Here is a 21,738-nt window from a genome sequence, read left to right as displayed (position 1 = left end):
ATATTGATTTAAATTTTAAATATAAATAAATTATTATTAATATAGTATAAATAAATCATTATTAATATATAAATTAATACGTAATTGTGCTTGTATATAGTAAATTAATTAATTCACTTTTAAAGAAAAACCCGAGAGATTGAAAACTATATTTCTTCGGCCCAAAATCCGCGCTCTTGGCCCAACGAACCCGATCCTCCCCTATAAATTGCCGCTTCATCTTCCATGCAATTCTCGCCCATTCATGTTATCAAAAAAAAAGTTCTCGCCCATTCATTCCTCGTTATACGTCTTTGAAACAAACTCCATAATCTATAATTCCCTGCTCTCTCCCGTCCGTTTTCCCCTCACTTTCTCGGGAAATTTTCCATTTTCTTTCTCCCTCACTCTTCCAAAGATCTGCATGTTTGTCCGTTTTCGGAGCTTAAACTGTTTATTTGTTTCCCAGTTTCTAGGAGTCGATCCATTTAAAACATTGAATCCCTCTTCTTCTGAGGTTTATGCGTAGGGATTTGGGATTATAGGGTAATAGAAGAGGGCGTTTCTCCTTTTCAATAGGTTCTCACTGCCTTCTTTTGGGGGGGTAGCCGGGGCCTCGGCCTCGGCGGGTTTTAAAGCCCCCACCTTCACAAACTAACTTGAACAACGATTCTTTCAACCGAAACCCTAACAATAATTCTTTTTTCTCCTTCATTTTTTGGTTCTCAATTATTAACTACTGAGATCTTAGCGGTAAGAGATGCCGGCCATGGCGTGTTGCGTGGACGCTGCTGCAGCTGGATTTTCTCCCGGCTACGCTGTTGCCATTCCGGCGGCAGGTAATCCTCTTCCTGCGCCTGTAACACTTTCCGGCGTACCTCCAGAAACCAACAACTTGGAGGTATCCCATTGGTCACCTTCCCTCTCGGCCGCATTATATAAGATCGATGGCTGGGGCGCGCCTTACTTCTCGGTGAACGCATCCGGGAACGTCTCGGTGCGTCCATTCGGAGCGGCCACTCTGGCGCACCAGGAGATCGATTTACTGAAAATTGTGAGGAAGGTCTCTGATCCGAAGTCGTCCGGTGGGCTTGGGTTGCAGATGCCCCTGATTGTTCGCTTACCCGACGTGCTCAAGAGCCGGCTTGAGTCCCTCCAGTCAGCTTTTGATCTCGCGGTACAGTCCCAAGGGTACAAGGCTCATTACCAGGGCGTCTACCCGGTGAAATGTAATCAGGACCGGTTTGTTGTGGAAGACATAGTGAGGTTCGGGTCCGCTTTTCGGTTTGGTTTGGAGGCTGGGTCGAAACCCGAGCTCCTTTTGGCGATGAGCTGTTTGTGCAAAGGTAGCCCGGATGCTTATCTGATTTGCAATGGTTTCAAGGACGTGGAGTACATTTCGCTAGCTTTGTTCGCTAGAAAACTCTCTCTGAACACTGTGATTGTACTTGAGCAAGAAGAGGAGCTCGATCTGGTGATTAATCTTAGCAAGAAGTTTTCTGTTCGACCTGTGATTGGCGTGAGGGCAAAGCTGAGGACGAAGCATTCGGGCCATTTCGGATCGACCTCGGGCGAGAAAGGCAAATTCGGGCTAACAACGACTCAGATTTTGCGCGTGGTGCGGAAGCTTAAAGAAGTGGACATGCTTGATTGCCTGCAATTGCTGCATTTCCATATTGGCTCTCAGATACCTTCTACCTCTTTACTAACCGATGGTGTGAGCGAAGCCGCACAGATCTACTGCGAATTAGTCCGCCTTGGCGCCCACATGCAGGTCATCGATATCGGAGGCGGACTAGGTATCGATTACGATGGTTCCAAATCCAGCGAGTCCGATATATCAGTTGGTTATAGTCTCGAGGATTATGCTGCAGCTGTAGTTCAAGCAGTTCGGCTTGTTTGCGACCGCAGGTGTATCAAGCACCCGATTATATGCAGCGAAAGCGGCCGAGCTATTGTATCCCATCACTCCGTGCTTATCTTTGAAGCGGTTTCAGCCAGCGCATATGAGTCTCCATCGATAACTTCTTTTGGGTTGGAGAATTTCGTTGAGGGGCTTCCGGTTGAAGCTCGGGCTGATTATGGGAATTTGTCAGATGCAGCAATCAAGGGCGAGTATGAGACATGTTTGTTCTATGCTGATCAGTTGAAGCAACGCTGCGTCAATCAGTTCAAGGAAGGGTCTTTGGGGATGGAGCAACTCGCAGCCGTTGATGGGGTTTGTGATGTGGTATCAAAGGCACTAGGGGCAGCCGATCCAGTCCGTACCTACCATGTGAATCTATCTATTTTCACCTCAATCCCTGATTTTTGGGGCATTGGCCAGCTTTTTCCAATAGTCCCCATTCATCGTCTCGATCAAAGGCCGTCTATGAGGGGGATTCTGTCGGATTTAACTTGTGACAGCGATGGCAAGATTGACAAGTTCATAGGGGGCGAGTCGAGTTTGCCGCTTCATGAGCTGGAAGGCGATGGGCGGTACTACTTGGGAATGTTCTTAGGAGGGGCTTATGAGGAGGCCATCGGTGGGCTCCATAACCTATTTGGTGGGCCGAGCGTTGTCCGGGTATCTCAGAGCGACGGCCCGCACAGCTTCGTGGTAACACGCGCCGTGCCGGGTCCATCGTGTAGCGACGTCCTCAGGATAATGCAGCACGAACCGGAACTTATGTTCGAGACGCTCAAGCACCGCGCAGAGGAGTGCATGGATGGCAGCAGCATTGCCGCCAATGCTGCTCTGGCTAGCAGCCTGGATCGTTCATTCCACAACATGCCTTATCTGGTGGTTGGAGCCTCTTCTTCTTGCAGTTTGACTGCGATCAATAACGGCGGCTTGTACTATTGTGGTGAGGATGAATACAATGCACCCGCTGCTGATTCTGCTGCCGCTGAGGACGAGCAGTGGTCTTATTGTGTTGCTTGAGATTCTGCCTCAAGTCTTTTGCTAGTGCTATCTATCACCTTCGAGTCGTTGGTTGGATGTGCACTTCGTTATTATCTATTTTAAATTTCTTTAATGTTTCTTTTTAATTCCATGAAAGAGCAGAGGATTAGAAGAAAGTAGTAGAAAGCTCGCTCCTTTGGCTGTAGTGGTGAAGAGAGGGAGGAGGGGGATGAGAGCCGAATCCACCCTCTTTTGTAAAAAAATTCACTGCTTTGGTAGTTTAACGGGTATTTTTGGTTGTTCTTCTTTTCACTCAAGTTGAAAATCTTGATTGAAATGGGATTTGATAACTAGGAGGTTCTTAGGCTTGACAAGAAAATTGCACCTGTTCAACTTCACTCACTTTTGGCGAATGCAGAAAATTGCATGCATTGAAAGTTTCAAGCAGTGTGCAAGGCCCCACTGAGATTGTCACAGTTGACCGGCTTTCTAAATTTGCTTTTTATTCTTCACTCACTTGTGATCCTGTGTGGGGCCCAGGCCTTTCTTGGGTGTTAGGGTCGTGTTTGGACTTACGTGCTTTTGCCAGAACGAAATGGGAAATTGGATCAATCTCTGGGTTAGTGCATGTTTGGGATCGGTGGAAAATATAATAATAAATTTTATTTATTTATTATTTAATAAACATGTATATAAAGTATTTTTAAAGTTAATTATATTAATTTTTTAAAATATACCGTTATAAATATTTATAAGAATTTTTCGATAAAAACTTCAATTTAGTATTTTTTTTAAAAAAATTAGACTTTTTATTTTTTTAGACTATTAAAGTATTTTTTATAAATTTATTAAACATTTTTTTTCTTTAAAAGAATTTTTAAACAGTTAAAAATACATTTTAAGTTTTCAAATTCAATCCCAAGCTGGCTCTTAGTGCCGGACAGTATGAGATTCTGCAATCACGTTTCGTGGGGTCTTTTTGTTTTTATAGTTTGTCTCTCTGGTGACCAACCAAAACATTGAACGGTGACCTTGAACGTCTACTTTGACCCAACGTCTGAGTCTTTAAACACCGCTAAATTTTGTTTATATTCAATTATGATTTTATTTTTCTTTCTGGGCGACATGTTAAGGTTCTAATTAAACAATAGTGATTCTATATACAATATATTCGTATTAAAATTATATCAGTATTTTTTTAATTTAAATTTTATATTTCAAATTTTAAAAATTTCACCATTTTTAATATTTGACACATCAACACATATACTTAAAATTGTAACTGCAAAATTTTGAAAATTTTTTAGATGAGATGACCTCAATTTCTAAACAAGATGACCTCAATTTTGAGATAAATTAAAATTTAGAATGAGATAAAATGAGATCTACGCAATTTAGTAGATAAGTAGAGCTCATGAGGTGAATCCGAATCTTTGAATTTTTTTACGATATATCCTAATCTTCGAATTTGAAATTAAGTAATAGTTAACATTAAAAAAACGAGGATAGATAACCCTAGGAGTAAGAAATAAAACCCGTGATTGTCTTTTCAATGGTTTCATGCATCGTGCTAGGGCGCTAGTCGCGACGCATGGATGGACTTGTTTTGTTTTTCAACTGTTCCGAGAGTTTCATGCAGACATTAAAAAAAAAAAAAAAAATGTAGGTTTCTGGGTAGATGGCCTCTAGAAATCTTTGTGGTCTATATTGAATGCAACGTTAAAACCAGATGAGATAAAAGATGTAGGGACCTGTGGCTGCTACTTGTGAAACGTACAAGCAAATTAACGTGGCGATATGATAGAGTTTCAAAATTTGCTACTGCAACTACAAATTTAAAAGAAGATCATGCACGTAAATTAAATTAAGATAAGGTGAGATGAAATATTTTTAATATTTAAACCTTTTTTTTAATAAAAAGAAAATTAAAAAAGGTTTTATTTTAGCAGTTTCAGAGGAAAGTGGTCGCTGCATGCCAATGAAACAATCCAACGATGTTGATGCCATTGATATTATGGATCATGTGATTTGTCTTCCAGTCGCAAGTTGGTTGGATATGTCGGTGGTTGCTTTGTTTGAACTAATCTTGGAATGTGCTAATAAGTAACGAAACCTCAAAGTGGAATAAAGTCAAGATTCCCTGGTTACTTTCTGAATTATCACGCAAATACACCTGAAATTATGCAGATTTCAACTGCAGTTCTGACTTTCATTCTGCCCTCCATGTTCATGTATACCAAGGCATCAAGTTGCTATATATTCACGTCCTGTCATCCATCTGTTTAAGATTTTGGCTTAGATCGTAGAATACGCGGGCTCCCAACTTTAGTGGAAGGGAACAATGCTCAACAGCACAAGTACATTCTCAATACTAAAAAAAGCAATGCTGATAGCATGTATTATTTTAAAAAAGAATAAAATTTATTATTAAAAAATTAATTTTTTTAATATAAATATTATATTTATTTATTTATTTTTAAATGAATGTGCGATAACTTTATGATTATAAATATTATTTTTTATGAGAAAAAACTTTCAATTAATAATAATAATATTATTATTATTATTAAAGGTTTTTATTTTCTTAACCATTTAGTGAGATCTTCGCACATAATATCCGACTAAATAATGAAATGATATGTGGAGGGTTGACTCAACACTGGCTTTATTATATATTCGGATGAATAACTTAAATGGCCATCAAAGTGAATTGGAATTTTTCTGATAATTTATGGAATATGGTAGCGGCACAATTTTCTTTTTGAATATGAAAAAGTTAGGAATAAAAAAAAGAGTAATACTACATACAGTCATTTTTGCGCACTCCCTGCGCACTCCACTAATATGATTGGCTGGATTAATTTTTTTTAATACACAACTAATCATATCACTGGAGTGCACAAAAGAGTCCACAAAAATGACTGCACATAGAATTTTCTTAAAAAAAATAGTTCCAATAATTTACTCTTTTTTATTTTTTATTTTTAAAGATATTCACATCTAAGAATTAGACCAATTGCTTTCTATGTCCATGTTTCCATATAACATAAGATGGGCATATTCTAGCAGCTAGGCTGATGATTCTGGCTGATATTATTGATACTCGTTTGAACTTTATTTGCGATGCCTCAAGTTGCTTTAATTTTTAGTACGCTATTTATTATATATGCGAATCACGAACGATGTATGTTCTTTTTCACAACACAATAACAAGATGTTGTTGTTATTTTCCATTGTTGTAGCGTTGTTGCGCTTTACTTTAGATGGTCATTACAAGAATATTACTTATTTAAGGCTAGTTATTTTTAACAAAATAATTATTTTCAATTAAAATAAATATGTTTTCATAGCAAATAATCATTTTTATCGTAAAAAATTAGTCATAAATACTCGTTTTCCTTGCTTTGAAGCGAAGTAGTAGCAGTACTTGTCAATTACAAAGCCACCTTTCTCCTTATACAATATCTCAAGCCCTCAAGTGAATCGACTCATTTATGTGGACTAGTAAGCCTTCTGATTATCACCATGCATGGTTTTAAAATTTGGAGCCTACGGCCCATAACTTTCATGTTAGCCGCGGCATGAGGCCTAACGGTTTGTGTTTTTCCTTCTTGCTCCAAGTTTAGGTTCAAGTTTTCATAGATATGATAAATGGAATTGGGATATGTAGATGCTTGTATTACTATTTTAATGTGGTATATTTATCAAATTTTGAATTTATTATAAGAATAAAGCGTATTGATTGTTAATAATGTCACCTCAATACAATACGATAGAAGTGTAATATATATATGTGTGTGTGTTTTCTTCAAAGAAAATGCTATCCTCTTATCCGTAGTGAGAAAAAAGAAAGGCTTGCTACATTTCTATTTGGGTCAATTTAGGCCCATCTTACGCGACAATTAGAGACCCCAAATGGACCACATAAAGCTGGCCTGGAGGCCCAAGCTGGAGAAAGTTGTGGTACACGTGGCAGATAGCGACGTAGAGTGCACAATACGCTCGCGAGCGCATCTTAGCCACCCTAAGCAATCAAATATCTTTCCTCCACAGTTTCCCAGTCTTCAATTCTCAGCGTTTCGTGTTCGCAGATCATTACAAGATCTTCTCTCTCTCTGTCTCTCCTTCTCTTTGGTAATTTCAATTCGCCTAAATTTCAATTCGATGCTTTCGTTCTTTCTTTCTAATCTAAATTTGGTCTTAGATCTAACAGGTTCTTTTATTTTCTACATTCCAATCCAACTTATGCTAGTTTGCTTGCCGAGAAAGTTAATGCGATACAAGGAAAAAAGAATTAAATTTCTAATCTCCTTCGTCATGCGTCGTCTATTTTTGGTAAAATGTAGAAATAAAAATAAAAAAAGTAATAGGCTTTACAGTTTTATCAGCTCCAGTTTAGGTTTATATGATTGAAATTCAGGAGTTGGAAGCCCGAACTTTTCCTGTGGTACTTTTGTAACCGAACGGGGGCCCTAGGGTTGTTTGCCCAATTATCATTCTCGTCCCTAAATTTAATGGCATCTGTTTAAGTTTTGGAGTCTTTTGATTAATGCTTCGTTCACGTTGCTATTAATTAATCTTTACATTTTATTTACAAACCCTTATTTTCTTTACAAACCCATTAAGAGAAATTGAGTTCAAGAAAGTATCATTTAGGAACTTTTTTTTGTTTGTTTTAGGCTACAACGGTCTTTAACAAAACTCTAATTAAACTTATTTCGAGTCCCCCTGCGTAGTCATTTTCATGCTGAGATTATTTAATCGGTTTACTATATTTGAACATTGGGATTTTTTTGTTCTTAAAGGGAGCTTCGGAAGGTTCGATTATCTGGTCTTATATTCTACGCCGTCGAAAATGGTACGCTTATTTACCGAGTTCTTTAGTGCATAATCACTTGAGGACAATCCATGTTGTGGCTAGTTTATTTGCAATTGAGAAGCGTGCATTTTGTCACTCTATTATGGTGAAATGTGAAGTTCTCAGTGAACCTTGATTGGGGAAAATTGGTGTTTATAATTGATTAACTGTCCAGGACAATGCATGTTGTGTCTGGCTTTTTTGCAATTGAGAAGCGTGCATTTTCTCACTCTATTATGGTGAAATGTGAAGTGCTCAGTGAACCTTGATGGGAAAAAAGATTTGGGACAAGAATTGATGGTTTATAATCGGTTAACTATCTCGTATAATTTTAATTATGTCCTACTGTCAATGAATTCCTGTTTATGATGGATGATTTCATCGTTATATTTTATTCTCTGGTTGTGAAATTGCAGTTTTTTGATGGATATGGGTATCATGGGACATCTTTTGAGCAGACATACCGATGTTACCCGGCATCCTTTATTGAGAAGGTTGGAATTTCTTCATCTTGTATCAATTCAGACTACTAATATGCTTTTGAGATAACTTGCAAAATGGTTGAGCTTTGTTGAAACTCTTTGGTGTCATAGTAATTCATTATAGAGTAAATAAATTCATGCTAAAGTCGTCCTTTGATGATCTTGAAAGGCTTGCTTGACTTTGTCATCGGGAGGTTTTCAATCTTTACAGTAGTGAATTATATGCACTTGGTCTGAACAGTTGGATCATTTGTGTTCAAGGTTGATAACTTTCATCGGTAGCACAGCTAATTCTAGGTTTCAGGCTTTTTTAGCCTTTTCATTTTTAGTTAGACGACCAATTTGGTCATTTATGTTTTGGCCCCAAGGACACTCTCTCTCTCTCTCTCTCTCTCTCTCTCTCTCTCTCTCTCTCTCTCTCTCTCTCTCTCTCTAATTTTGGAAGCTGACATTTTTTTTTTCCTCAATATTTCTGTTGTTTATAATCCTAATTATTTTTGTGATATTTTCTGCAGCCGCAAATCGAAAGCGGTGATAAAAGTAAGTTATTCAAATTCATCCCATTTGCTATGATTGGATTTCAGTTTTATGCGTCTTATTCTTGATATATTTTTTTAAAAATCTTTGTTTCAGTTATAATGCCTCCTTCAGCTCTGGACCGCCTAGGTTAGTGCGTCTAATTTAACCTCTAATATGCTGTCTTATACTTGCGCTTAATGTAGTTTGTACTCAAGATATCAACAATGCTAAATGTGGATAAAAAACTTGCAGCATCTTTACATATTGATTATCCTATGTTGTTTGAACTTCGGAATGATGCTGCTGAGCGGATTTCTCATTGTGGGGTTCTCGAGTTCATTGCAGAAGAAGGCATGATCTATATGCCTTATTGGGTGGGGATTCAAAATCTTTTTTGTTATTTGCTTGGTAAATTTACTATTAGAGATGTTTTCTCATTTCTTTATTCCTTTTATGTTTGTATTATTTCTATATAGATGATGGAGAACATGCTCTTACAAGAGGGGGACATGGTTCGTGTAAAAAATATGACCCTTCCGAAGGGAACCTATGTCAAGTTGCAACCCCACACGAAGGACTTTTTGGATATCTCTAATCCAAAAGCAATGTGAGTTACTGAGTTTTTCGTTGTATGATATTAGTTAGTGCATATTTGGTATTTTGAGTCTGCTGTACTTTTTTTTTGGGCAAAGAAAGGGATTCATGCAGTTGATCTGATTGATTATGAATGTATGCATCCATCATGCCTTGTCCTGTTTTTGACACATTTATGATATTCCATATTCTGATAGCTCAATTACTACTCTGAACTAAAAGGCCCACTGCCAATTCTCTTTGGAAGAACGGAGTTAAAATGAAGGGCCCTTATAAGCTAGAAGAAAAATAGAAACAACTTATTAAAATAATAATGCATGCTACTTTATTGTTCTCTCCTTGTCATGCCCATCCCTTGTTCCATAGTGTGATATGTATGTGGTCTATCCATGTAGTGCTGACTCCCTGTTCTGAGTCCTTCAGTCAACTAGTCATTCCCTTAGAATTTTATGGTTTCTCTAACATGTAAAATTATTGTTCATCTTGCTGTGCCTGTTGTGTATTGCCTAGGTAGTGGTAGATCTGTAAATGATTTTACATGCTTTTGTCATGCAGCTTAGAGACAACATTAAGGAATTTTTCATGTTTAACCACCGGGGACAGTATTATGGTGGCATATAACAACAAGAAGTATTACATAGATATTATAGAAACAAAACCTGCTAATGCAATAAGCATCATCGAGACAGATTGTGAGGTGGACTTCGCACCTCCCCTGGATTACAAGGAACCTGAAAGACCCGTTGCACCTGCTCTTCCAAGCAAGGCTGCCCAAGGTGCACATGTCTTCTTTCTGCTTTGTTACGTGTTGTTTGTCTCGATTTATTTCTCCAGTTGATGTGGCTGCTTTTACTCATAATGGGGAGTGAATGTGCTTTGTGGTTTCTCTCCTGTACCATATATCCTGGAAGAAGGGCATATGACCTATTTAGAGGGGACATAAAATTATCTTGATTCAATATTTTCATATTTTGGTGCTTAAAGTTTCATAGTATGGTAGAATCACTTGATGTCTCATCATAGTTGCAATCCTTTTTAATATCATGGGAGTGCTTTCTTTTATCTGTTATTGAATAGGAAATTAGTATCAATTTAATCTAGGGTATTGTTTATAAAATCCTGTAAATGCTTATCATCATGTCTTTAAGAGAAATGACCTCTTTTGTTCTTGCAGTTGAAGAGGCTTCAGCTGAAGCTGAACCAAAATTCAGCCCTTTCACTGGAGTAGGAAGACGCTTGGATGGGAAAACTCTGATGCATCAGCCTCAATCAGTTTCTTCCTCAGGGGCCAAAGACAAGCGACTCGCTGCTGCCACCAGTAATGCTCAGCCTTCTGCGGGATCTAGTTCACAAAGCAACACTCGTCAGACTCAGGGAAAGCTTGTGTTTGGATCAACAAATGTAAACCGCACTACCCCCAAAGAAACACAAAAGGTACTACTGATGTTTCATCATTTGTCTTCTCTAAAGGGGGGGACCAATAAAAACGCTAACCGAAAGGCCTCTGAACTGCGTTTTCATTAATGCAGAAGGAAGCTGCAAAAGAGAGTAAACAAGAGCAGCCCCCAAAGACAGAAGAGCCGAAGTTTCAGCCATTCTCTGGGAAAAAGTACTCGTTGCGGGGTTGATGAACTTTAAAACAATCAACTGCTCTTGACTTGTTTTGTTCTCCATCACCTGCACCTATATGGATCCGGAAATACAACAGAATTATGTGTTCGTCTGGGATGTTGTGTTATCAAAAGGATGAAACAGTAGGTTCACATGTCAAATGAAGAAATGAAAAGAATAACCTCATTTTCTGTTAAATCTAGGAAGTAGGAATATGCCTTATTTTAGGAGTTTTGGCTGGATGGTGAAAAGGGCAATGCTTGCTACGCTGCCGCTGGTGACAGCTGGGTGTGTTCCATAGGCTAAATGTCACTCTTTAATTATTTTTTTTCCTTTTCACTTTTTTAAAGCATATTTAAATATTTTTTAAAAATAAAAAAATACATCAATACACTAATATTCACTCTTAATTATTAATTAAAAAAATCTAAAACGCATGAGCCAATCAAAATGAGAGGATTAATTTATAAGACATTAGCATTTTAGTTTTGAGTGAAAATGGGGTTCCGCTTTATTAGCTTATCTTCGCAGAAAAGGCCATTATGGCAAAACTCAGTTCGCCTTCACGGTGTTCTCGTGTACCTGTAATGAGAGGCGGGTTCTTAAAAAATGCTCTCTAGTGTTGAGTTTGGTATTTGGTTGCATATGAAGGGGAAGTTCAGGTCAGGTCACTAATTGTCATGTGAGACAAAGCTATGCGAGTGATAGCCATCAATACGCATTTGGAGTTCTACTGTCTACAAGAACCCACCGACAAGGCCGATGGTTTCATTTCACCTGCCATCATCTTATCAATACCCTAAAGCTTGGCATGGTGTTACGTGCGTGCTTAATCCAACACCTAACGGGATAACTTTAGATAATATCAGAAATCTCGAATATGTTTTGTAGGGCACTTGGAAGGATTCTAGGTCTCCCAATCAATAAATTAAATTTGTTAACAACATTGATTCCACATTCGATGCCTTTATTATTAATGTAAATGATCTTACAGAGGCTTACCAAAGAGGTTTATATAATATTAAATATTAAACTTACTCCTAATATTTATTTATTCCCTTATTCAAATAATAGATAATATAAAATCCTAACACAATCCTAAATTATCATAATTAATTATTATTAATCATCCCTAATTGCATATATAACACGTCTCATTTAGTTACACAGTTGAGATGTGATGAGAAATCAATAAATAGTAGTAAAATAATTTGTCAATAATAGTGAAATTATTTGAGTTAAAATATTTTATAAAATTTTAAAAAATGAGTGAAAAATTTAAATAAATATAATAAAGTTAAAATTTTGTTAAAATATAATTTTTATTTTAGAATTAGAAAAAACTAAATTGTTTTCTATGTTTTATTGGGAAGTTTGAAAAAGTTGTATTGATTTGATAAAAAAGTTGAAAATTTAAAATTAAAACGTGTTTGTATTTAAATGATATTTGGACGTTGAAATTAGATGAAATGAAAGTGGGGGAGACCATCTATGAAACCGAACGGGCTATAGTCGTTTCCTTCTATTGGTCTTTTTCCAAATTGAATTCCAGCCTCTTAACTGATTTTTCATCTGATTGCCAAGTTCCCCCGTGGAGACCTATGCGCAAGCATTGGAGTGGGAGACGTACAGCATAATTTCTAAATGAGAGTACATTACGAGATCAACAGAAGCAATACTACAATCTACATCAGAAACATTGTAAAAACACGATGAAGAAATCCCAACACAATATGATGGGCATGCTAAGATAGTTTTGCATAGAACTGTTCGAAGACGAGAAAACGAGGCCACAATTTCCATGCAGACTGAATAAATTCAAACTGCACAATTTGTTGATGTTTGCTGGAGCCTCAAAGCCTTTGACCCAAAGAATAAAGAATACCCGTTTATTTTATGTCACATGATGCGCCAACTTTCCTACGAAAGAATGGCTTTAAGTGCATCTTTCACATAGGAGTACTTGAATGGGAAACCCAATTCCTTGGCTCGAGCGGGGAGCACCCGTTGCCCTTCCAAAACCTGCAATGTTCTCAATTGATGTGTTTCAGCACGTTCCGATGACCAGAGAGAATGGGAAAATTGATAAATTGATAAATCCTTACCACTGAAGCACCTTCACCAAGGACTGCTTTGAGCGCAAGGTCAGGTACAGGAAGCCATGAGGGCCGGCCCATGACATTTCCCAATTGTTCACACATTTCAGTCAATCTAACAGGGTTTGGTGCAGTTCCATTGATAACGCCTGCCATTTAGGTTTCAGTAAGTAGGCACAACTAGTGTAAAGTCACAAAAACTAGGGTTGATGCCTACAATAGCATTACATGATGCGTGGAAAAAAATAACAAGCTTAGAAGCTTAATGGTTTATAAGCTCTGGGAAAAATATCTGGAAGCCGAATCAACAACAGATTTGAAAAGTTAAAAATGCAACTGCAATGAAAGGGATACTAATGGGCGAAGAATTCCTAGTTTAATTCTAAAGTATCACATATGAATATTACTAATAAAGCATCACGCTTCATAGAAATGTGAAAATAGATTTCCATAATAAGTTGGGTTGGGAATGACCAACACTTCTTTTGTAACATAAAAATCAATGACAAAATTCAGAAGATGTTATTGTTGTAGTTATTTCCACACGCCTGCAAGCTGAAGATAGCAAATAGAAGGAAGTGTGGGATGGAGAGTGCATTGATTTCAGTCAAATATTTTATTTCTCCTCATCCTTAAAGAATCCCATGAAATGTATAAGTACATATACACAAATAAGTATCTATGATATCTACCTTTATAAGATGGATTGGAAAGAGCTTCATATATTAGGTTCACTATGTCATCCAGATGAATCCAAGAAAACCTACACAATGACAAGAGCAATCAATGTTCAGGTTGTCAAGGAAAAGGGGTAAATACAGGGACCATTGGCTAATCAATCTCAACACAAGTTTTGGCCAATTCAGTAGATTGATATATATCTAAAGTGAAAACCCATTATATGTTGTAGTGTATCATGATGAGGACTGTTAAAAAATACTTTTGCTTTGATTAAAAAAAAGAAAAAACAAGGTATTTATGCATCAAAAATCAATTGAGTACAATACCATTGTTTCCCAGAGCCCAAAGGACCACCAGCAAACATCATGAAGAGAGGGATCATTTTAGCTGCAGAGGATCAAAGATATAAGTACTCGTACATTGGCAGAAGCAACAGTTGATATGGTAAAGCTCTACACATATATACTATGCTACTCTGGAAGGATAAATCATACAATTGTAAAAGCATTTCCAGGTTATAATTTGTTTAGAAAACAACAAGCTTGAATGCTGGTAATAATTCTGAGAAACTCTCGATTCTACTAAAAAAAACACAAGTGTGAACAACCTGACTAGATTGGTCAATTTTTACTCTTCAGGTTGATGTTTTAAATGGGAACACCAAAAGCAACGCCAATGTGAAAAATGCTAATCTAACACTCTTATTTACTCTGAGGGCAAGGGTTTTAGTGAGAAATAGAGTCCATAAGGATATGATGCAAGGGATTAAAGATTAGTCATACCTAAAGCACCGCCATCTTTACCAAGAACAACGCCAATGCGTATAAGTGCTAATCTAACATCCTTATTTACTCTGAGGGCTGTAGCTTCCCATTCTCTACACACCTGAAAATATTTAAGTGTTGGTTAAAATGAAAACATTGATGCGATATTAAATCCAAATATGTGGAGGCTGTAACTATGATAATCTTCACAGATGGTTTATCAATCATTTTCTTTTTATAAGTAATCAAAGTGTATTAATAAAAGAATAGGCAATGCCATGTGAAGTACAAAGAATGCCGTAACTACGTAGGGAACATAGATACTGATGGTTTATCAATCATGAAAGTAATACACTGGAAAATACAATGCAAAGACAAAGTTATCTCATCATACTTTTCATTGTGATAGACTAGGATATTTTAACTGAAAGGAATTCCATAACATAGCAATAGAAAACTAAAAGCAACTTGTTTACCTCAGCCAAGTAATCATTTCCTGATGGACTCCGTTCATCAAATACTTGTGTTTCACTACTGCCTGGGAAAATGAAAATAGAAAAGAAGAATAAAAGGGTAAAGCATACCATTATAGATTAAAAAAGCCACAAGTTAAACCAAGATATGGCATGTGAGACCATGAGAGAGAGAGAGAGAGAGAAAGAGAGAGAGAGAGAGAGAGAGAGAGAGAGAGAGAGAGAGAGAGAGAGAGAGAGAGAGAGAGAGAGAGAGAGAGAGGTACATAAAGCTTTGCTTCAATCTCATCAATATGGTTCTAAAGCAACTACAAGATTTATTATTGAACAATACTAAAAATTCTTTGGAAGCGTCAATATTTCCACATTAAATGTTTCATAAGGTGTAGTTATAGCAACATCATCCAAAACAACAGACAATAGAATAACATTGGATCAGCGGGAAAATAAGTTTCAGGTGAATATTGCAATATGCTCTGCAGTTGAACGCCACGGCAATCCCAGACATGTCTTAATCACAGAACATATATTCAAAACAAGTCGAAGGAAAATAATGATGTATGAAACAACTAGAAAAGTTTGTTCTAGATGCACACCATAGTAACCAACAGCTGTTGCACTGACTAAAACTGTAGGCCGAACTGCATCTGGTGCATCATTTATTAAATCTACAACCTTCGCAATCAGTTGAAACAGTCAGATACAGAAAGAGGAATGAGTAACTGTAAATGCTCATCAGTTTTTGCATTAACACAGAGAGAGAGAGAGAGAGAGAGAGAGAGAGAGAGAGAGAGAGAGAGAGAGAGAGAGAGCAGGAAATTTCTTGACTTTGCATATGTGGACAGACTGGCATTGGCCAATGACTGCTGACCTTTGAGGTTACTCTAATCCGGCTTTGCTTAATCTCTTTCTTGATCTGGAGCACAAAAACAAACTAAAACGTGTCACTGGCTTCAAATGATTAGGATGCATGGTGTTCACTCAATTTGATATCATTGTGACGTATGATGCTACTATTTTACAGCATCATTGCAGACTGACATGTCAAAATCATATAAACTGCATCGCACACCATTTACACAAAGAAACATATGACAACAAAACTGCAATATTTAGTAACACAAAAGATGGATGTTGACTTGTCTAATGACTTTAGAAATCCCAACACATCCAGCAGGGGTTGCTTGGCACCACGATACAAATTTTTAATAAATGAGATGCAATCTATGTTTCAAATGCAAGGGGATAAGCAAAACAGATATTGGTAGCAGACCATACAATTTAAACCCAGAAAAAAAGATGTAAAGGTAACTTGAAAGCAATGGAAATTTTAATGTAGTATGCAGCTTTGCTACACGTAGCTAACTCTTAACTGCGACTAAAAAGGCAATGGGTTGAATAATGTGAAAATAGGATGTTGCATGAGCAAGTGACGCTGACCTCAGAAGACCATCGTGTACTAATGGGCAATCCAGCCAAGTTCACAACACCATCGGAACCTTGAATGCAGTCTTTCCACCCTGGCTCCTCTGCAATCACTATTCCTGGAAAGTCCTTGACTAAAAATGCCAGGATACGTTCAAGAATTATGCCAAAATATTCTAGAAAATAAATATACTAAACTGAAAAGGCAAAAATGTACAGCTTATATTCTTTTGAAACTGAATAATATCCGCAATTAACTGAAAACATTTCTCTTGAGAAAGAGCTTCTCAGTTGAATAAGTTTTCAAAAGAGTAACCATCCATAATGAGTACTATATTTTCAATTAAGTACTGCAAATCCTTTATTTTATTCATAAAAAAAAATTAAGCACCAATCAAATGAATTCAATTATTCATTACCTTCTTACCCGGAAAAATTAACTCAGCCTTAGATCTAGAGCGTGTCAAGACATGAATGCGGTGATTATCTGCATGAAAAAGGTGGATTAAAGGGAAGTTTAAAGGTAGCCAAACTTCATACATGTCACGTAGAGGCTCATAGACCAAATGATATTAGTTGAACGACAAATTAACCAGGTTAATCATCTATGCTTCAATTTTGTAGACATCTGAGTATAAGGAGGCAATGTAGCCTACTTGGTGGAACCAAGAACCAATTAGATACAACCCAAACAGAAATTGGATTTGGCTTGTGGTCTAAACGCGCCTTGTTCACTTGTAGTTCACAAAATGAGAACTCAAGGACCCAAAAAGAAATGAGGAAATTTAGATTATTAGCGATACCATATACAATGTGCATAGTAAACAATATCTAGGGGTTTGAAAATTCAGGTACAGAATTTATATAGCATTCGGAGTGTAATTTCACCAATCAGCTACCAAAACAAAGGAAACATCAGATAATTTAAGAGTATGAAATGTTAAAAGGCCCTTGAAACAGACAACACACGAATACTTAATTGAATATGTCCAAGACTGGAAGTAGAAATCTCCATAGCATCATGAGTAAACATGGACCAAAGAAAAGGATTTAATGAAAAAACACAATCAACCAATGTCAATGCACCTATATTTGCAGAATAGCTGTAGCATTACAAACACTTCAGAAAGATGTTTCACCTGCATGCAGCCTTTGCACCAATCTTCTACCTATAAAACCTGTAGCTCCAGTCACTGATACAGTCATCTGATTTGCCTACAACAACCTGTAAAGCGTAAATGATATCTCCATGGAACCAGAGTCAACCAAGATAACAATGCCAAATATATAATTGTTTCGGTCAAAGAATTTTGACCACGCCACAAAAGAAGGGCCATGCCAAAGGTTCGATTGTTCTCAATAAATTTAAGCTGTAATAAAGCTCATCAATCCAAAACCAACTTGCAAAGTAGAATCGGAGAAGGTAACTGTATAGTCGTAAACCATTCACTATCTAAATGAAAACGGTAGTTCAAATTTGCTAAACCTACAAGTGCCATTGAAGAAAAACAAGTCCAATCCACAATGCATTTACTATCCCACACTAGTAACAAGTAGTACGGTGTACCATATTACAAATTTACAAATTACAACACTTAGGTTCTTAAAGTAACAATTTTCTTTTTTAACATGAAAACCCGGAATTAAAAAGCATACCTTCTGGTCTTTATCAGAACTGCAGCAAACCCTGAACCTCCTAGTCTCACACGTCTTAACCTTCAAATAAAAGGAGGGGGATTGTTTGCGTGAGTAAATACTAAGGAAGAGCCAATGGCGAAGAAGATAAAGAAACGCAAATAAGGGTTCTCACATAGAATGAGCGAGTGACGTGAATCGAGGAAGAGATGGAGTGGGTCCACGAGAAAGCATTTGCTCCGAAGAGCTCCATTGATGACGATGAATTTGGTTCTTCGAAGCTCTTCTAGGACTCGAAAAGTCTGATAAGCCAATGTGCTTTCTGTGTTGGACGTGAAAGCGAATTCCGAATTCGATGAAAGAGAGAAAGAGGAATAATGCTTGCAAATGTTTCATTTATGTGTCCGGTAAGGAGCCACAGCAATCAAAAATCTCATATCCATCTATTGTTGACACCGGCCGTCGGATTGCCCACGAGTCGTTTCTCGTGCGTTGAAAGTTGAAAGCACCCAAGATCAGTCGGTGCTTGTTTCGACCCAAAACGTTCGAATTAAACAACGATACGAAGGTGTTACAAATTACAATTACATGAGTTTTGAGTCTTTGACTGTGTCTAATAAAACACGTGTATTTGGTTAAATTGGATCATAATGAAATTGGCATTTCAGTATACGGGCATAGCCCATCACCCTCTTCCCTGTATTACGGGCACAGCCCATCTCTCTGACTTTTTGAACAAAGCCAGCCCGGCCCATAACAGCTATGTTCGGGCACCGGCAAATTGTAATTTATCAATGCTTCTGGGTTCATAAAGTTGTTGTAACATCAGATCCGGCCCATCAGTATTCCACTTCGCAACAAAGCAAGCTTGGCCCATGCTTGAGAATTGAGAGAGCAGTCTGTGCGGCTTCGAATCGAGTGATGTGCAGCGAAAAGAGCAAGAGGCAATGGCGATGATGCAGTGGTGCGGCGCAGTATCGAGGCGGGTGATGATAACCCACAGACCTGCCCTAACATCAGCGGGAGGAGGGGCAGCGGAGCCTATTCTGTGTGGGCGTGGGGACAAGAAGACCAAGAAGGGGAAGAGATTCAAGGGGTCGTACGGGAACTCCAGGCCGAAGAAGGAGAAGAAGATTGAGCGAATCAAGGACAAGGTCGAGGTCCCCAGGTCGACTCCTTGGCCCCTCCCTTTCAAGCTCATCTGATCATCTCTCTCTATCTTTCTATGTTGTAGTTGTTTTAATTTTTATAGATGGTTTTTTCCCTTTCTCATTATCATACGACTTGTCTTTTTTAAATAAGATTTGCTGGATTTTAATTTTAATTTCTCGTGTACGTTTCGAGGATGAAACTCTAATGATTCCTTAATGCTCTGCTTGGGGTGCAAGAGAGAAAGAAAAATTGTCCTTTCTAGTCTTACTTTTGTTCAATATACTTTCACCCTGATGAACCTTATATATCTATTTGTTGCGGCTATGTTTGAGCATATATATTCCTAAATCTTCCTTTGCAACCAAATGGAAGGTAGATTAAGCATGTCGTGTTTAAAAAAACGAAGATATTAAAATGAAGAATCCATTCTAAGTCTTAGAAGAATGCATAGGAAAGAAACCTGGTGAGATTGTTATCTGTTGCTATTAGAATTGAGATTCTCTTTAGCTCGTTCCGTCCTATATCGTATTAGAGAACTGCATGAGAGCATAAGCCTTAGTTGGTGTGTTACCTAAGCTCGGGAGGACAATATTAAAGACAATGATATACAATTTGATGGATGGAGGTTAACTTAGCTAGGATGTTTTCTTCGCGTTACTTCAGAGATGTAGGTTGAACAGCCAAGATGAATGATGTGATCGAACTTGCACTTGCTACATCAACAGGGGTAGGCTTTATGTTAAACACGTGGTAAATGAATTTTGGCTCATGATTCAGGGCGGATATGGATCTTAGAGTGCTGAGTGATGGAACATGATTGGTGTAGTTGACTCTCGATAGTCATAGTAGGGTTTCCATGTGCCCAACTATCAGGACAATATATCTGAAATAGGAGGGGGCTGATATTGAATATACTTAATGACATACAGGCAATTTCATGTGAAGCCTTGCTTCCCCCCCCCTCCCCAACACAACAACAACAAAACATCTTGTAAGACTGGTCCTGCAATGCAAGTTAAGGTTGGGGGATGTGTATCTCGGAAACTAAAGCATTCGGAAAACTTGATAATCGAAGTCATAGTTGAGAGCCTCGATCAGAAGGAAATTATTCCAAGTAGCATTACAATAATGCAAGGTGCAGTATAGAATGGTGACTTTTATCCTTCTTGTTGCAGCCATTATGAATCCTGCTGCAACTGGCTAGACAAATAGTCTGGCCAAATATTATGGTGACAACTCCAAATGAGAAAGTTAGGAAATGGTATCTCTTGACTCCTCTAGGTTCCGGTGTAAATGGCCCATAATGGCATAAAGACTGATTGATTCACAAGTATGCCGGCAATAACTACACAGATTGTCATCTCGCTTCTGCTCCATTGTCTTATTGTGACATTTCCATTAAGAAAATTTGAGGAGATAAAGAGATAAGGATGCTAGTAAAGCAGAGATCAGAGGTGCATATGGGGGGAAAAACTTGCAGGATGGACCTATGGAAAAAAGAACTTTTCGCCCACCAGGCTGCGATATAAGGAGACGGCAGCAAGAAAATCACCCTGAAAAAGCAGTTTGGTTTCATTAGTGTTGTGCATAAGAACGTCATGAAAAGATTGCTACCAAAAAAATAGATTCCTACCTTGAGGAGTGCCAATTTCCTCCTCTTGCTGCTGCAAATGTTTCGACAGTTGCGATTTAACATAATAAAAATGAAAATTGGGGACTGAAAGTATTTTCCGAGGAAGGATTACCAAAATTGCCGCTTGTTCTATGAACACGATTGTCTCTGGGCATCAAGCAATCATAATTACCATATGGGTCTCCCTCTCTTGAGCGTGAACCGTCAAATTGGGATCGTAGGATTTCGTGTTATATTGCATCGGTGTAGAAAACTTTGGTCACATCTTCTTAACTCAGAAATGTGTAATCATTACAAGTTGGATGGGTATTTAGTTTGAAAAATACTTTAGCCACAAAGTGATGATATAAAAGTAATCATATAAATTGAAGTGTCTTGACGTGACTTATCAGATTGTAAAGTTATTTTTATTATAATGCAAATCTGACGGCTCATATAGACCCACGTTAGTTTATAGGATTAATTTTGTGTAACCTCTTTGTATGTAGCACTCCTTATTTAGTTTTCTCAACTTCCCTCAGCCCATGTTTTTTTCTTTTAACTGAGTTTGTAAGACTTCTCCTTACTATGAAAAAATCAAGGGGCTCAACCACATTTCGTCAATATTGCCCCCCTTTTGAAGTTTTATCTATAACATTAATCTTAGAGGGAAGTATCAACTCGCAGTCCCTTGGTATTCTGGATGATGTTTCGCATTTTAATGGGTAAATTATTCTACAAGGATAATGGTGTAATTCTATTTCTCAGATCAAAGACACTGAAAAAATCTATTTTCATCTAATTTACCGGGGAAAAATATTGGCAAATGTAGGATCTCTTTCTCCCGGACCAAATGGTGGGAAAGACTGATTTAAAAGGCCTAATTGGATACAAGAAGTGTTTCATCTCATTATTATAATTTTTTCAAATTCACACACAAATATAATAAATAATTCAACTTTTTCAAATTTCA

General features: G+C 37.5%; 4 protein-coding genes across 5 annotated transcripts; 3 read left to right on the top strand and 1 right to left on the bottom strand.

The window, feature by feature from the left end:
* Nucleotides 1-217: 217 nt before the first annotated feature.
* LOC122310514 (arginine decarboxylase-like) lies at nt 218-3,307 on the top strand. The gene has a single exon (XM_043124430.1). The coding sequence runs from the start codon at nt 740-742 to the stop codon at nt 2,900-2,902; it is 2,163 nt and encodes a 720-aa protein (XP_042980364.1). The 5' UTR covers nt 218-739; the 3' UTR covers nt 2,903-3,307.
* Nucleotides 3,308-6,869: 3,562 nt separating this feature from the next.
* LOC122309276 (ubiquitin fusion degradation protein 1 homolog) lies at nt 6,870-11,125 on the top strand. The gene is made up of 10 exons (XM_043122682.1): nt 6,870-6,997; nt 7,669-7,721; nt 8,138-8,215; nt 8,719-8,743; nt 8,837-8,869; nt 8,975-9,096; nt 9,199-9,329; nt 9,872-10,092; nt 10,491-10,750; nt 10,846-11,125. The coding sequence occupies exons 2-10, from the start codon at nt 7,719-7,721 to the stop codon at nt 10,942-10,944; spliced, it is 972 nt and encodes a 323-aa protein (XP_042978616.1). The 5' UTR covers nt 6,870-6,997; nt 7,669-7,718; the 3' UTR covers nt 10,945-11,125.
* Nucleotides 11,126-12,564: 1,439 nt separating this feature from the next.
* On the bottom strand, nt 12,565-18,495 carry LOC122309273 (epimerase family protein SDR39U1 homolog, chloroplastic). Of its 2 annotated transcripts, none has more exons than XM_043122677.1 (13): nt 18,177-18,495; nt 18,023-18,082; nt 17,506-17,581; nt 16,794-16,853; nt 16,382-16,500; nt 15,813-15,857; nt 15,538-15,616; nt 14,945-15,006; nt 14,487-14,589; nt 14,031-14,091; nt 13,716-13,786; nt 13,033-13,172; nt 12,565-12,949 (listed from the first exon to the last, which is right to left on the bottom strand). In XM_043122677.1, the coding sequence occupies exons 1-13, from the start codon at nt 18,252-18,254 to the stop codon at nt 12,848-12,850; spliced, it is 1,056 nt and encodes a 351-aa protein (XP_042978611.1). In that variant the 5' UTR covers nt 18,255-18,495; the 3' UTR covers nt 12,565-12,847. The 2 variants fall into 2 exon arrangements, with proteins under 2 accessions (XP_042978611.1, XP_042978612.1); XM_043122678.1 differs by having other exon boundaries at nt 17,506-17,591; nt 18,177-18,260.
* A 376-nt stretch (nt 18,496-18,871) lies between these two features.
* LOC122309275 (30S ribosomal protein S31, mitochondrial) lies at nt 18,872-19,420 on the top strand. The gene has a single exon (XM_043122681.1). The coding sequence runs from the start codon at nt 18,949-18,951 to the stop codon at nt 19,204-19,206; it is 258 nt and encodes an 85-aa protein (XP_042978615.1). The 5' UTR covers nt 18,872-18,948; the 3' UTR covers nt 19,207-19,420.
* The last annotated feature ends 2,318 nt before the right edge of the window (nt 19,421-21,738 follow it).

The sequence above is a fragment of the Carya illinoinensis genome, chromosome 5 (genome assembly GCF_018687715.1).
Source record: "Carya illinoinensis cultivar Pawnee chromosome 5, C.illinoinensisPawnee_v1, whole genome shotgun sequence".
NCBI classification, from domain to species: Eukaryota; Viridiplantae; Streptophyta; class Magnoliopsida; order Fagales; family Juglandaceae; genus Carya; species Carya illinoinensis.
The sequence above is the reverse complement of the archived record's forward strand: the minus strand, read 5'-3'. Positions and strand labels throughout refer to the sequence as shown.

Coding starts and splice junctions, on each gene's coding strand:
- LOC122309273 (XM_043122677.1), bottom strand. CDS start 18,254: ATGGAGCTCTTCGGAGCAAATGCTTTCTCGTGGACCCACTCCATCTCT. Junction 16,501..16,793: donor GGCTGAGTTAATTTTTCCGG/GTAAGAAGGTAA, acceptor TGGCATTTTTAG/TCAAGGACTTTCCAGGAATA. Junction 13,173..13,715: donor TTCCAATCCATCTTATAAAG/GTAGATATCATA, acceptor CCTAAATGGCAG/GCGTTATCAATGGAACTGCA.
- LOC122309276 (XM_043122682.1), top strand. Junction 8,870..8,974: donor TTCAGCTCTGGACCGCCTAG/GTTAGTGCGTCT, acceptor AAAAACTTGCAG/CATCTTTACATATTGATTAT. Junction 9,330..9,871: donor ATCTCTAATCCAAAAGCAAT/GTGAGTTACTGA, acceptor TTTGTCATGCAG/CTTAGAGACAACATTAAGGA.
- LOC122309275 (XM_043122681.1), top strand. CDS start 18,949: ATGGCGATGATGCAGTGGTGCGGCGCAGTATCGAGGCGGGTGATGATA.
- LOC122310514 (XM_043124430.1), top strand. CDS start 740: ATGCCGGCCATGGCGTGTTGCGTGGACGCTGCTGCAGCTGGATTTTCT.